Source organism: Hemiscyllium ocellatum, chromosome 19, assembly GCF_020745735.1.
Source record: "Hemiscyllium ocellatum isolate sHemOce1 chromosome 19, sHemOce1.pat.X.cur, whole genome shotgun sequence".
NCBI lineage: Eukaryota > Metazoa > Chordata > Chondrichthyes > Orectolobiformes > Hemiscylliidae > Hemiscyllium > Hemiscyllium ocellatum.
The window spans coordinates 9320019-9333399 of NC_083419.1; the positions used below are offsets into that span (position 1 = coordinate 9320019).

At 41.1% G+C, this 13381-nt stretch overlaps 1 protein-coding gene across 2 annotated transcripts in view; it reads left to right on the top strand.

Moving 5' to 3' along the window:
* Positions 1 to 12229, top strand: part of LOC132824852 (monocarboxylate transporter 2-like) — a 291555-nt gene extending 279326 nt beyond the window's left edge. For both annotated transcript variants that reach the window (XM_060839639.1, XM_060839638.1), the window contains exon 5: positions 8460 to 12229. In XM_060839639.1, the coding sequence (XP_060695622.1) occupies positions 8460 to 8725 (266 nt within the window). In that variant the 3' untranslated portion in view covers positions 8726 to 12229. The remainder of the gene's footprint in view (positions 1 to 8459) is intronic.
* Positions 12230 to 13381: the final 1152 nt, after the last annotated feature.

The following is a 13381-nucleotide window of genomic DNA, read 5'->3' on the forward strand; positions in this document are numbered from 1 at the left end:
TCAAACAAGTATGCCGTTTTGAAAAATGTAGGGGATGGTGGACTTTCAGGGGAATGTAGTACAAACAGCCAAGTTTCTGGTATCAAGACTAGCTCTAATGTAATGAGTGGTACATTGGGTTCCAAGCGTTCGATTGTATAAGGGGACTTTCTAGTCAGGGTACAGACAAATGTTTCTGTGGCCAGCAGTAAAAAAATCAGAATGGTGTGTTGTTTTCCTGGTGCCAGGATCAAGGATGTCTCAGAGAGGATGCAGAATGTTCTCAAAGGGAAGTGGGACCAGCAGAAAGTCATTGTACATATTGGCGCCAATGACATAGGAAGGGAAAAAGAGATTCTGAAGGGAGAATATAGAAAGTTAAAACAGAGGTCCTCAAGTGTAGTAATATCTGGATTACTCCCGCTGCCATGAGCTAGTGAGGGTAGGAATAGGAGGATCGAGCAGATGAATGCATGGCTAAGGAGCTGGTGTATAGAAGAAGGATTCACATTTTTGAATCATTGAAAACTCTTCTGAGGTAGAAGTAACCTGTACAAGAAGGATGGATTGCACCTGAATTGAAAGGGGACAAATATACTGGCAGGGAGATTTTCTAGAACTGTTCAGGAGAACTTAAACTAGTAAGATGGGGGCAGGGGGTCCCAGGGAGATAATGAGGAAAGAGATCAATCTGAGATTGGTACAGTTGAGAAAAGAAGTGAGTCAAACAGTCAGGGCAGGCAGGGACAAGGTAGGACTGATAAATTAAACTGCATTTATTTCAATGCAAGAGGCCTAACAAGGAAGGCAGATGAACTCAGGGCATGGTTAGGAACATGGGACTGGGATATCAAAGCAATTACAGAAACATGGCTCAGGGATGGACAGAACTGGCAGCTTAATGTTCCAGGGCACAAATGCTCCAGGAAGGATAGAAAGGGAGGCAAGAGAGGAGGGGGAGTGGCATTTTTGATAAGGGATAGCATTGCAGCTGTACTGAGGGAAGATATTCCCGGAAATTCCAGGCAAGTTATTGGGTGCAACTGAGAAATAAGAAAGGGATGATCACCTTATTGGGATTGCATTATAGACCCCCCCCCCCCCCCCCCCCCAATAGCCACGGGAAATTGAGAAACAAATTTGTAAGGAAATTTCAGTTATCTGTAAGAATAATAGAGTGGTTATAGTAGGGAATTTTAACTTTCCAAACATAGACTGGGACTGCCATTGTGTTAAGGGTTTAGATGGAGAGGAATTAGTTAACAGTGTTCAAGAAGATTTTCTGATTCAGTATGTGGATGTACCGAATCGAGAAGGTACGAAACTTGACCTACTCTTGGGAAATAAGGCAGGGCAGGTGACTGAGGTGTCAATGGGGGAGCACTTTGGAGCCAGTGACCATAATTCTATTAGTTTTTAAATAGTGATGGAAAAGGATAGACCAGATCGAAAAGTTGAAGTTCTAAATTGGAGGAAGTCAAATTTTGATGGTATTAGGCAAGAACTTTCAAAAGCTGATTGGAGGCAGATGTTCCCAGGTAAAGGGATAACTGGAAATGGGAAGCCTTCAGAAATTTGATAACGAGAATCCAGAGAAAGCATATTCCTGTCAGGGTGAAAGGAAAGGCTGGTAGGTTTGGGAATACTGGATGACTAAAGAAATTGAGGGTTTGATTAAGAAAAAGAAGGAAGGTAGGGTCAAGCTCAGCTCTAGAGGATTACAGGCAGGTGAGGAAGGAGGTCAAAATGGACTGAGGAGAGCCAGGAGGGTGCACGAGAAAGGCTTGGCAGGACAGATTAGGGAGAACACAAAGATATTTTACACTTATGTAAGGAATAAGAGAATGGTCAAAGAAAGAGTAGGGCCAATCAGGGATAGCATAGGGAATTTGTGTGGAGTCTGAGGAGGTAGGGGAAGCCCTAAATGAGTTTTTTGCTTCTATCTTTACGAAAAAACAAACTTTGTAGTGAATGAAACCTTTGAAGAGCAGGTGTGCATGCTGGAATGGATAGAAATAGAGGAACTTGATGTGCTGAACATTTTGTCAAACATTAAGATTGACAAGTTGCCAGGCCTGACCAGATTTGTCCTCGGCTGCTTTGGGAAACTTGCGAAGATCTTTGCATTCTCACTCTCCACTGGAGTCGTACCTGAGGACTGGAGAGAAGCAAATGTAATTCCTCTCTTCAAGAAAGAAAATAGGGAAATCCCCGACAATTACAGACCAGTAAGTCTCACAGCTGTCGTCTGCAAGGTGTTATAAAGGATTCTGAGGGATAGGATTTATGACCATCTGGAAGAGCATGGCTTGATTAAATGCAGTCAACACGGCTTTGTGAGGGGCAGGTCATGCCTCACAAACCTTATCGAGTTCTTTGAGGATGTGACTAGAAAGGTTGATGAGGGTCGAGCTGTGGATGTGGTGTATATGGACTTCAGCAAGGCAATTGAAAAGGTTCGCCGTGGTAGGCACATTCAGAAGGTCAGGAGGAATAGGATACAGGGGAACTTAGCTGCCTGGATACAGAATTGGCTGGCCAACAGAAGACAGCGAGTGGTAGTAGAAGGAAAATATTCTGCCTGAAAGTCAGTGGTGAGTGGTGTTTCACAGGGCTCTGTCCTTGGGCCTCTACTGTTTGCAATTTTTATTAATGACTTGGAAGACAGGATTGAAGGATGGGTCAGCAAGTTTGCAGATGACACAAAGGTTGGAGGTGTCGTTGACAGTATAGAGGGCTGTTGTAGGCTGCAGCGGGACATTGACAGGATGCAGAGATGGGCTGAGAGGTGGCTGATTGAGTTCAACCTAGATAAATGTGAGGTGATGCATTTTGGAAGGTCGAATTTGAAAGCTGAGTACAGGATTAAGGATAGGATTCTCGGCAGTGTGGAGGAACAGAGGGATCTTGGTGTGCAGGTACATAGATTCCTTAAAATGGCCACCCAAGTGGACAGGGTTATTAAGAAAGCATATGGTGTTTTGGCTTTCATTAACAGGGGGATTGAGTTTAAGAGTCGTGAGATCTTGTTGCAGCTCTATAAAACTTTGGTTAGACCGCACTTGGAATACTGCGTCCAGTTCTGGTCGCCCTATTATAGGAAAGATGTGGATGCTTTGGAGACGGTTCAGAGGAGGTTTACCAGGATGCTGCCTGGACTGGAGGGCTTATCTTGTGAAGATAGGTTGACTGAGCTTGGACTTTTTTCATTGGAGAAAAGGAAGAAGAGAGGGGACCTAATTGAGGTATACAAGATAATGAGAGGCATAGATAGAGTCGATAGCCAGAGACTATTTCCCAGGGCAGAAATGGCTAACATGAGGGGTTATAGTTTTAAGCTGGTTGGAAGAAACTATAGAGGGGATGTCAGAGGCGGATTCTTTACACAGAGAGTTATGAGAGCATGGAATGCGTTGCCATTGGGGACATTTAAGAGACTACTGGACATGCATATGGTCACAGAAATTTGAGGGTGCATACACGAGGATCAATGGTTGGTACAACATCGTGGGCTAAAGGGCCTGTTCCGTGCTGTATTGTTCTATGTTCTATGTTCTATGTGTCAGGTATAGCCAGGAGAGATTGAGTGAATCCTTAGAAGAGTATAAAGGCAGTCGGAGTATACTTAAAAGGGAAATCAGGAGGGCAGAAAGGGGACATGAAATAGCTTTGGCAAATAGGGTTAAGGAGAATCCAAAGGGTTTTTATAAATACATTAAGGACAAAAGGGTAACTAGGGAGTGAATAGGACCTCTCAAAGGTCAGCAAGGCAGCCTTTGTGTGGAGCTGCAGGAGATGGGGGAGATACTAACCGAGCATTTTGCATCCGTGTTTACTATGGAACAGGACATGGAAGATATAGAATGTAGGGAAATAGATGGTGACATCTTCCAAAATGTCCAGAGGAGGAAGTGCTGGATGTCTTAAAATGCATAAAGGTGGATAGATCCCAGGACCTGATCAGGTGTACCCTAGAGCTCTGTGGGAAGTGAGGGAAGAGATTACTGGGCCCCTTGCTGAGATATTTGTATCATCAATAGTCACAGGTGAGTATTGGAGGTTGGCTAACATGGTACCATTATTTAAGAAAGGTTTTAAGGGTAAGCCAGGGAACTATAGACCGGTGAGCCTGACCTCAGTGGTGGGCATGTTGGTAGAGAGAATCCTGAGGGACAGGACATACATGTATTTGGAAAGGCAAGGACTGATTACGGATATCAATATGGCTTTATGTGTGGGAAATCTTGTCTCACAAACCTGATTGAGTTTTTGCTATAAAGTATCAAAGAGGATTGATGAGGGCAGATTGGTGGGCATGATCTGTATGGACTTCAGTAAGGTGTTCAACAAGATTCCCCATGGGAAACTGGTTAGTAAGGTTAGATCTCATGTCATGCATGGAGAACTAACCATTTAGATACGGAACTGACTTGAAGGTAGAAGATAGAGGGTGGTGATGGAGGGTTGTTTTTCAGACTGGAGGCTTGTGACCAGTGGAGTGCCACAAGGATCGGTGCTGGGTCCATTACTTTTTGTCATTTATATAAATGATTTGGATGTGAGCATAAGAGGTAAAGTTAGTAAGTTTGCAGATGACACTAAAATTGGAAGTGCAGTTGTCAACGAAAACGTTACCTCAGATTACAACAGGATCTTGATCAGGTAGGCCAATGGGCTGAGGAGTGGAAGATGGAATTTAATTTAGATAAATGTGAGGTGCTGCATTTTGGGAAAGCAAATCTTAGCAGGACTTATATACTTCATGGTAAAGTCCTAAGGAGCATTGCTGAACAAAGAGACCTTGTAGTGCAGGTTCATAGCTCCTTGAAATTGGAGTCACAGGTAGATAGGATAGTGAAGAAGGCATTTGGTAAGCTTTCCGTTATTGGTCAGAGTATTGAGTACAGGAGTTGGGAGGTCATGTTGTGGCTGTACAGGACATTGGTTAGGCCACTGTTGGAATATTGCGAGCAATTCTGGTCTCCTTACTGTCTGAAGGATGTTGTAAACCCCAAAATTGTTCAGAAAAGATTTACAAGGTGTTGCCAGGGTTGGAAGATTTGAGGCTGAATAAGCTGGGGCTGTTTTCCCTGGAGCATCGGAGGCTGAGGGGTGGCCTCATAAAGGTTCATAAAATTGTGAAGGGCATGGATAGGATAAATAGACAAAGTCTTTTTCCCTGGAGAATCCAGAACGAGAGGGTGTAGGTTTAGGATGAGAGGGGAAAGGTATAAAAGGGACCTAAGGGGTAACCTTTCCACGCAGAGGGTGGTACATGTATGGAATGAGCTGCCAGAGGAAGTGGTGGAGGCTGGTACAATTGCAACATTTCAAAGACATCTGGATGGGTATATGAATAGGAAGGGTATATGGGATGGGTGCTGGCAAATGGGACTAGATTAAGTTAGGATATCTGGTCAGCATGGATGGGTTGGACCGAATGGTCTGTTTCCATGCTGTACATCTCTGTGACTCTATGACACTAATTGTCTTGTGAAAGCTCAGTATCACCTACTTACTCTTGTACTCCATGCCCCTGTTAGTAAAGTTGAGAACACTGTGTACTTTATTAACTGCTCTCTCTACCTGTCCCGCCACCTTCAATAATCTGTGCAGATATACACCAAGGTGTCTCTGCTCCTCACTCTCTTCAGAATTGTATTCCTGATTTAATTGTGTTGTTCCTCTTATCAAAATGCATCACCTCAAATGTCTCTGCATTACCCTCATCTGTCACCTATCCACCTACTATTCGATTTGAATCTGACATTTTTGAGTTCCACACTGTCCTTCTGACAGTGTACAATTTTTCCAAATTTTGTGTCATCTCCAAGCTTTGAAATTGCCTTGTTTGCACGAAGATATTGAAAATTAATACATATCAGAAAAATCAAAAGTCCCAATACTGACCCCTGGGCAACTCATTCCCCTGGCCTGATAAGTATCCATTGACAATTACTCTCTGTTTCCTATCACTCAGTCAATTTTTGTCCATGTTGTTTCTGTTGCTTTGAAATGACGACCAATAACTCTCCTCAAAAGTCTCTTGTGTGAATCTTTATCAACTGCCTTCTGGAAATCCATGCATGTCACACCAACAGTGTGACCCTCATCAGACCCTCCTAGACTATATTTGCATGGTGTTAAATTTAGGACCTAGCTGGATCAGAACTCCAAGTTAGAGTGATTGCAACACAGTCAGTGAGACAACCATCATTTTTATTTTTAAACTTCAAATTTATTTTAAAAATAACATTAGAAAATGCCTTTGCGCTTTTAAAAAAAATCATTCACATGAGGAGGGCATCAGTAACTGGGCCTGCATTTATTGCCTATCCCAGAGGGCAGGTAAAAGTCATCTGCATCGCTGTGGGACTGGAGTCACATGTAGGCCAGACCGGATAAGGATGGCAGTTTCTTTCCTGAAAGGACATAAGTGAACCAGATTAGTTTTTCCAAATTGATTCCTGGTCATCACTAGACTCCTAATTCCAAACTGTTATTGATTTCAAATTCCCCAATCCTCCAGGGTGTGATTCTAATCCCTCAGCATATTACCTGGCTCTCAGGATTAACCAGCGATAATACCACTATCAGCTCCCCTATTTAATTTGTCTGGACTTGTTCACTTTTTCATCATCTTTTGGTATTGGAAGTGATATGAGTTATCACAGAAAATTGAATTATTTTGTGCCTATCAAACCTTTGGGCTCTCCCAATGCTTTCCAAACAACAATAACATACTTCCTAAATGTAGTCACTATAGTAATTCAGGCAAATACTGTTATGTGTGTAACAAAAACAAAGAATTCTGGAGAGACTCAGCAGGTCTGGCAAGATCAGAACTAATGAGTGGGTTCTGAAGAGTCATACTGGACTTGGAACGTTAACTCTGTTTCTCTGTCCAGTGTTCTCTGTGTTTGTCTCAGATTTCCAGCATCCAAAGTTTGTTTGCCTTTACACTGTTGCGTGCGCACTTGGCCTTAACAGAGTTTACCCTTTAAATACTTCATGCACCTTGCGTATGCAATGCTGTGACTCTGTATGCCAGTTATTCTGCTTTGGGTTTTGCAAGGCTTGCAAACTGAAATAATTTGGCTGCCATAATGTCTGCTTTATAATTTATAATGCTGTTTATAATTTATAATAATGTTTACTGTTTTAAGCAAACTAACCCTTGCTAACCCTGCAGTTAATCAATCCCTGACAAGTGGTTAATTATTAATTTTTTTCATTAATGGGACAACACACCAGAAAGTTTGCCATCAACAAGTTCCCCACATTTCTTCCCCACCCACCCCCACCCCCGCCGTCCTCAAAAGGAGCAAAGTTTCAATGAATTAATTCAATGCGAACTTTCCTAAAGTGTTTATCAGCTCATCTGAAAAGGTAAAATTTCATGAGTACAGCATTAAAGTGTCAGCATTGAGAGACTGCGTTCATCTGTCTTGTCGTACGTCATCAGTACACTGTTCACATCTTGTGCAGTTGTTCTTTGAAAGGTTCAGAATCCTGGCTGTCCAATTTGAACATAGCAAGGAATGAATGAACATTGAGTCTGTCTTAATGCTGTTGGTTATGGGATTGGATTCCACACATCTACCTGAGCAGACAGATGAGGCCTCCTCAGTTTAATGTTGCATCTGAATTTTTGCTCTTCTGACACTCCCTTCGTATTACACTGTCATCGCAGCCTGGATGATGAAGCAAAATTCTGGAGTGGGCTTGAATCCAGAATCTCCACATGGAAGTGCTGCCATTGAACAAAGCTGATGCAATGTGGAAATCTAGAAAAATAAAACATTCAGGTTTAATAATATTAAGCAATGTTATCCTTTAACCGATATTTGAATTTCCCACCAGTCTGTGAAATATTTCAAGAAATTCACAAATGCTATTCTCCGTATTTCAGAATTTTCATTTGAATCAAAACTTAATAATTTCATGGAGATCCTCAATTTTACAGGAGCAAAGCTGCAGAGTAAAAGCATTGTTCCTACTCACTAAGGAAAGGGAGAGTTTATTCATTCAGGGGTAACATTTATAAAATTTACAATACAAAAAGTCAAAGAGTTTGTAAATTATGTCCAGACAAAATCAAACTACTTTTGCACTATTTAAAAAAACCTCCTATTGACAGCTAAACCCACCCAGAAAGTAATCCCGATTCCAAATTAAACACTGATGTAATTTTCTTGAAAACTTTCAATATTTTGGCCGCAATCACTTTCTGTGGCAGAGAATTACACAGACTCACCGCTCTCTAAGTGAAGAAATTTCTGCTCATCTCAGACCTAATTAAATGTCATAACCATCAGAAAATTTGTGCCTGGCTTTGGAAATCGGTTTACTGGATGACCCTTTGCATGAAAATCCCTTGAATCCCTATGATTTGTTAATTGTCTTGTTTTAGATGCTCTGAATGAGTTACAATTCATGTGTTAAACACACAAAAAAAAAAATTCCCTGTTGTCTTTCAGGATGGCTGGTGGACATAACCCATGACTACAAGTACATGTACCTAGTGTGTGGAAGCATTGTGATAGTAGCAAGCATCTTCTTATTCATTGCGAACGCCATCAACTATCGGCTTTTGGAGAAAGAGAAGAAGATGGAGGAGGAAAAGAGGAAGGCACCAATCGATGATGCAGAACTCAATGATATCTGTGATAATGGCACTGATGATATTGAAATTAATCCTCAGATGCTATTGGGAATGTCTACTGAGAAGGAAACTAATATTTAAACACTACCCGATGTTGACCTGATTTTGCTCTTTGGATGCACTTGGATATGAGTGTCAAAATTTTCATTTCACTTCAGAAGGTGGGCCTGTCCACAAGGGTAGGTATTTTCAGCTGCATAAGCACTTGCGTCCCTCATTAAACCTGACATCCCTACCTTTTGAGTCTCACACATTACCCCAGCTTAAAGTTCTTTAGGGGGCATCAAAGATGATTCTGCTGCTGCCCTGCACTGTCAATTAAGGATGCCACATTTATCCAGGCACAAAGGAATAATGCATTTCTGGGGGTTAAAATGGAGGGAGATAAAATCTCCGTCAATGTATTCCGTCCAAATGCTCACCTTTACAGTCTGATGCGATGGCAGCTATTTCAAACCCATATCATAATTGTTGCTGCTCAGCAAATTTTCATAGTACAGTAACTCCGCAAAATAAATGGAGCTAGTAGTATGTTCCCTATTGAACTCCACTTGTTGTTACTATGCACTATATATTTTTTAAAAAATTATAACCAGTCTCGGGTATCTGTGCTGGGAGCCACACAAATCAAGATGTTCAGGCTCAATAACAGTGCAGAGTCAGGCTGCAGGCAAAAGAGTCAGTAATGTATTGTATACTTCATTCAGAAGAGGGCACTAGACTAAGAATAATTGACAATATGTTCCTGTTCCTGCTGCAAAGATGACCCTTTCTAACCAAGTCTCTATGGACCTGAAAACAACCTTTCATTAAGTTTGACTTTCAAGAAAGCTAATGAAGAGCGCAAAAAGCCCTGCCTTTACTGTTCTTTTGTTTTGAGATTAAATAGATTAAAGTCTAGCAAATGAACTAAATTGAGCTCTGCCACTTAAAAAAAGATTTTAACCAGATATCAGAGAGGGCTTGAGGGACAGGGACCCTTAAGCCTAGCTTTTCTAATCAATGTTGTTTTAACACTTGTGGTAACCTCTTTAATTTTAAAATAATGCCAATCAGAAAATCTAAGCTCAAGTATTCAACTGAAAATGAAATCGATGTTGAAATACTCTAGAGTTTAAGGCTCTGAAGTGAAATGAATTTTGGCCAATTCTTAATGACAGTCAGCTCACAGCACCACACTGCCTGATATTTTGGCATCAATTGATGCAATGTCAAACTTTGTCTGATAATTGCTCCTGTGAACTGCCTCAAGGCATTTTTCTACAGTCAAGGGGCTAAACAACTGCAAGTTGTTGGTGCTATAAATTGGCAATCCCACTCCAAAGCCACAGGTTGGCTAGTATTAAATGGATAAATAGCATTAGCGCACACCTCTCAGTTTAGCACGGAATATTTTCTTTGGGCATAGTGCAGTAAAATGCAATTAGATGCACCATTTCTGATCTGAAGGTGCTCATTGAAGACACTGAGGGCCTAATGCTAAAATGTTCCATTACCTCATGCTCAAAGATTCTCTTTACCATCCACAAATAAGTCACAAAAGGAAAGCATTTTCTTAAAGACTTTTGTACGATAATCCTACTAAACTAGATTGGTGCCATTAGTTCTGATTTGAACTAAGGCTTTTAGGTTGCATGTACAATACTTCTGTTGTGATATTTTCGAGACACCAAGCAGAATTTTATGATGGAACAGTTTTTATTTTCTAACAAAACCCTATTATGAAATAAGGTTCAGATTTTAAATGGAATAAGGGTGAGGCCGTAGTACAGAGTAAAAACAGCTCATATCATTGTTGGGGTAAATAATTGCAAGAGAGACACTCTCTTGTTGATTTTCCCTCTTGTTCTCAGTTAAGGAATGTCCATTTATTCCTCTCTACACAGCAATACAGCTGGGACTGACCACAGACAGCTTGAAGATAACTGGACAGGGCCACACCCTACTATGTCATTGCTGACTCTAGTTAGTATAATCTTATGCATTAATTTCACTGACAGTGTGGTTAGATTGGGAAAAGTTCCTAAACTTAGCACTACCTCTTGCCTTCTATAGTAAGACTGTAACTAGTAACCAGGGAAATTCTCAAATTTGGAGTGCAATTACAAGCAGTCTTGTTCAGCTCCTACAAAATATAAAGGCATACACTGTAAGAGTTAACTTGTAGCTGACAGAGTGGGCACGAAACCGAAAGGTTGGTTTCTGCAGTACACCTTGTGGACATCAAAAATCAGGTGCACTGTAAAAAAACAGTTTCTGTCAGTTCTTCATTCAGCCAGTTAGCTTACAAACATCCCCAAATAATAGTTACCAGATTTATTTTCCCACTTTCAACATGATTTTCACATGCAGACGGTGTATTCATATTTTAAGATGTGATGGAAATAGAAAGAAAATTGACAATCCGGTCACCTGCTACTGGTAACTGGTATTACAGCCCTTAGTATCTTTCCTGAAGTATTGGGGTTCATGACCTTTGATGCTGTACTTGGGTCAATCAATTAAAGAAAGAAAGGAAGTTCTGGAGATAAGGCAGTCATTTTGAGTAAAGAAACTTCCTGATGTACCTGACATGGCTGGACATCGAAGTCCGAAATGTCCTCTATTTTCAGTAAACAATAGCAAGCATCTTGCTGACTGAAGGGGGAGCTATGCAGGATCTTGTGGGGAAGCTTTACTTCCTGTTTGATGGTGCTTCTGACTCTAGGCCTTGCTCTCTCCACAAATGGGATATTAGTATTAATCCCCCTGCAGCTCGGATGATAGTTGAAGACTGAAGATTGGAGTTTAGTGACCAAATTCAATGGGCCATTTCTGACATTACTCTGTTGCGTGTGCTACGAAACAACCAATGCATTGACTTCCCATGTTTGCTAAATCAAATTCATTTTGTGAAAACAGCTATTTGCAGCATATGGTCCTTTCATTAGTGAGAGATAACTGGCAATGAGTTTAACCTGGGGGTCACCAGGTCTCACATGAGGTGTAAGACTGAGAAAATGGCAGCTTTAAAGCTACCTTGGTTGGTATGGGAACTGAACCTGTGCTTTTGGTGTCACTGAGCCCACCCACTTAGGCCCAATAAAAGAATTTCAACTGCAACAGAGCTAAATATTTCAAGTATTGGAAAAGTTTAATATAGATAGGCCTACATGGTAACTTCCTTTGTAGACATGACTTGAAACTTACAATTGAATAGGCTACAACATATGAAGCTAACAATTTGAGTAGAAATATGTGTTGACTTTAAAATAACAGCTGATGTTCCTTTCTAGAATGAACTAAAAACAAAGTAAGAACAGGGATGACATGAATTTTCCACCACCTTTATCAATAATTGAGACAAATGTTGGGTTCAATATAAGTAGAGCCAAATATGATTGGTTACGCATAATGTTTGATCTGTTAATCCCCAGTAGAATTTGAGATGTGACCAATATAATGATGTCAAAAGTTGAAACAAAATGTCACAAGTCTTCATTAGCCTAGCAACTCAAGCAGAATCGCACAAAAGTGATGCATGACAATCAGTTTACTGTAATAGCTATCCCAAAAGCACAAATTAAAATGCAAATACTCTTTCAACATCTGTGTGAATCTTATGATTTTAATGGTTGGAAATTGCATTTGTTATACATTTGTTATTTCTTTCCAACAAACTGTCACTTGAACTGGCATTGCCCTTTCAGACAGAAGATATAAAATCTTTGCTTGCTCAGATTATGCTTAAGGGCTGGCGTGTGACTAACTTGCCATCCCCATAATAGAGAGAGTAAGTTGGATCCCATCCCATTACATTCCCTGGTAAGCTTCTTGGCATATCGCAGACCTCAACAGTGGTGTCCTAGAAAATCAGATGCCGAAAATGTGCGGCTCCTAAAGACCATTGGTTGAAGCCTAGTCTTCGGGGGAATCCAACAACAATAAGACAATGATGTCCTCTTGCAGGGAGATGTTCGCAGGAAGAGGGAGTGGTCAGGGGGCAAGGGCAGAGAGGTGACTTTCAAAGGTTATCCCCTTGCCACCTTTCCTTTTCTTACCACTGATTGCCACTAGATTGAGGCATCTAGAGATCCCTCCCAAATCCTCCCCCCACCCCACAAAGTCAACAGTCAAGAAACTTGCCAGGGAGGAAGATAATCAGGGAGTTGTTGTTTGAGGCCTTTAAGTGGTCACTAGTTGACCACTTAAAGGGTCTTTATTGCTGGCGACTTGACAAACTCTCTAATGGATCTTCTTACCCAGTACTTAATTGGTTAGATAGCAAGAGGTAGGCCACTACCACTCAAAGGCTAATTATTTTCTCTTCTTGTCACCTCTCTCACCATCTGCAGAGAGGAGTGAATTATGCGCTAAATGTGCAGTTTATTGTCATCTCAGTGACAAACTGCAGAGGTTGCGCAGTGTATCTGTTGTGTGTTATTTGTGACTTGGAGGAGCCGGTGTTGGACTGGGGTGGACAAAGTTAAAAATCACACACCAAGTTATAGTCCAATAGGTTGATTTTCAATTATATCATTTAGTCCAGTACAACAGGAGTTTTGATTGATATCTGCACTGTCTCTTTCCAAACAAAGTAAGGCCAAGAAAAGGAGGTCAAAATGACCAAAGGCAGATCAGAGAAGGGCAACACTATAAAAATATATTTCTGTTTTCTGAAAAGTAAATCATTATGGCACTAAGATCAAATGGAAACCAAGCCCCCTGCAGGGAGTGCCTGACTGTAACTGGGTCAAT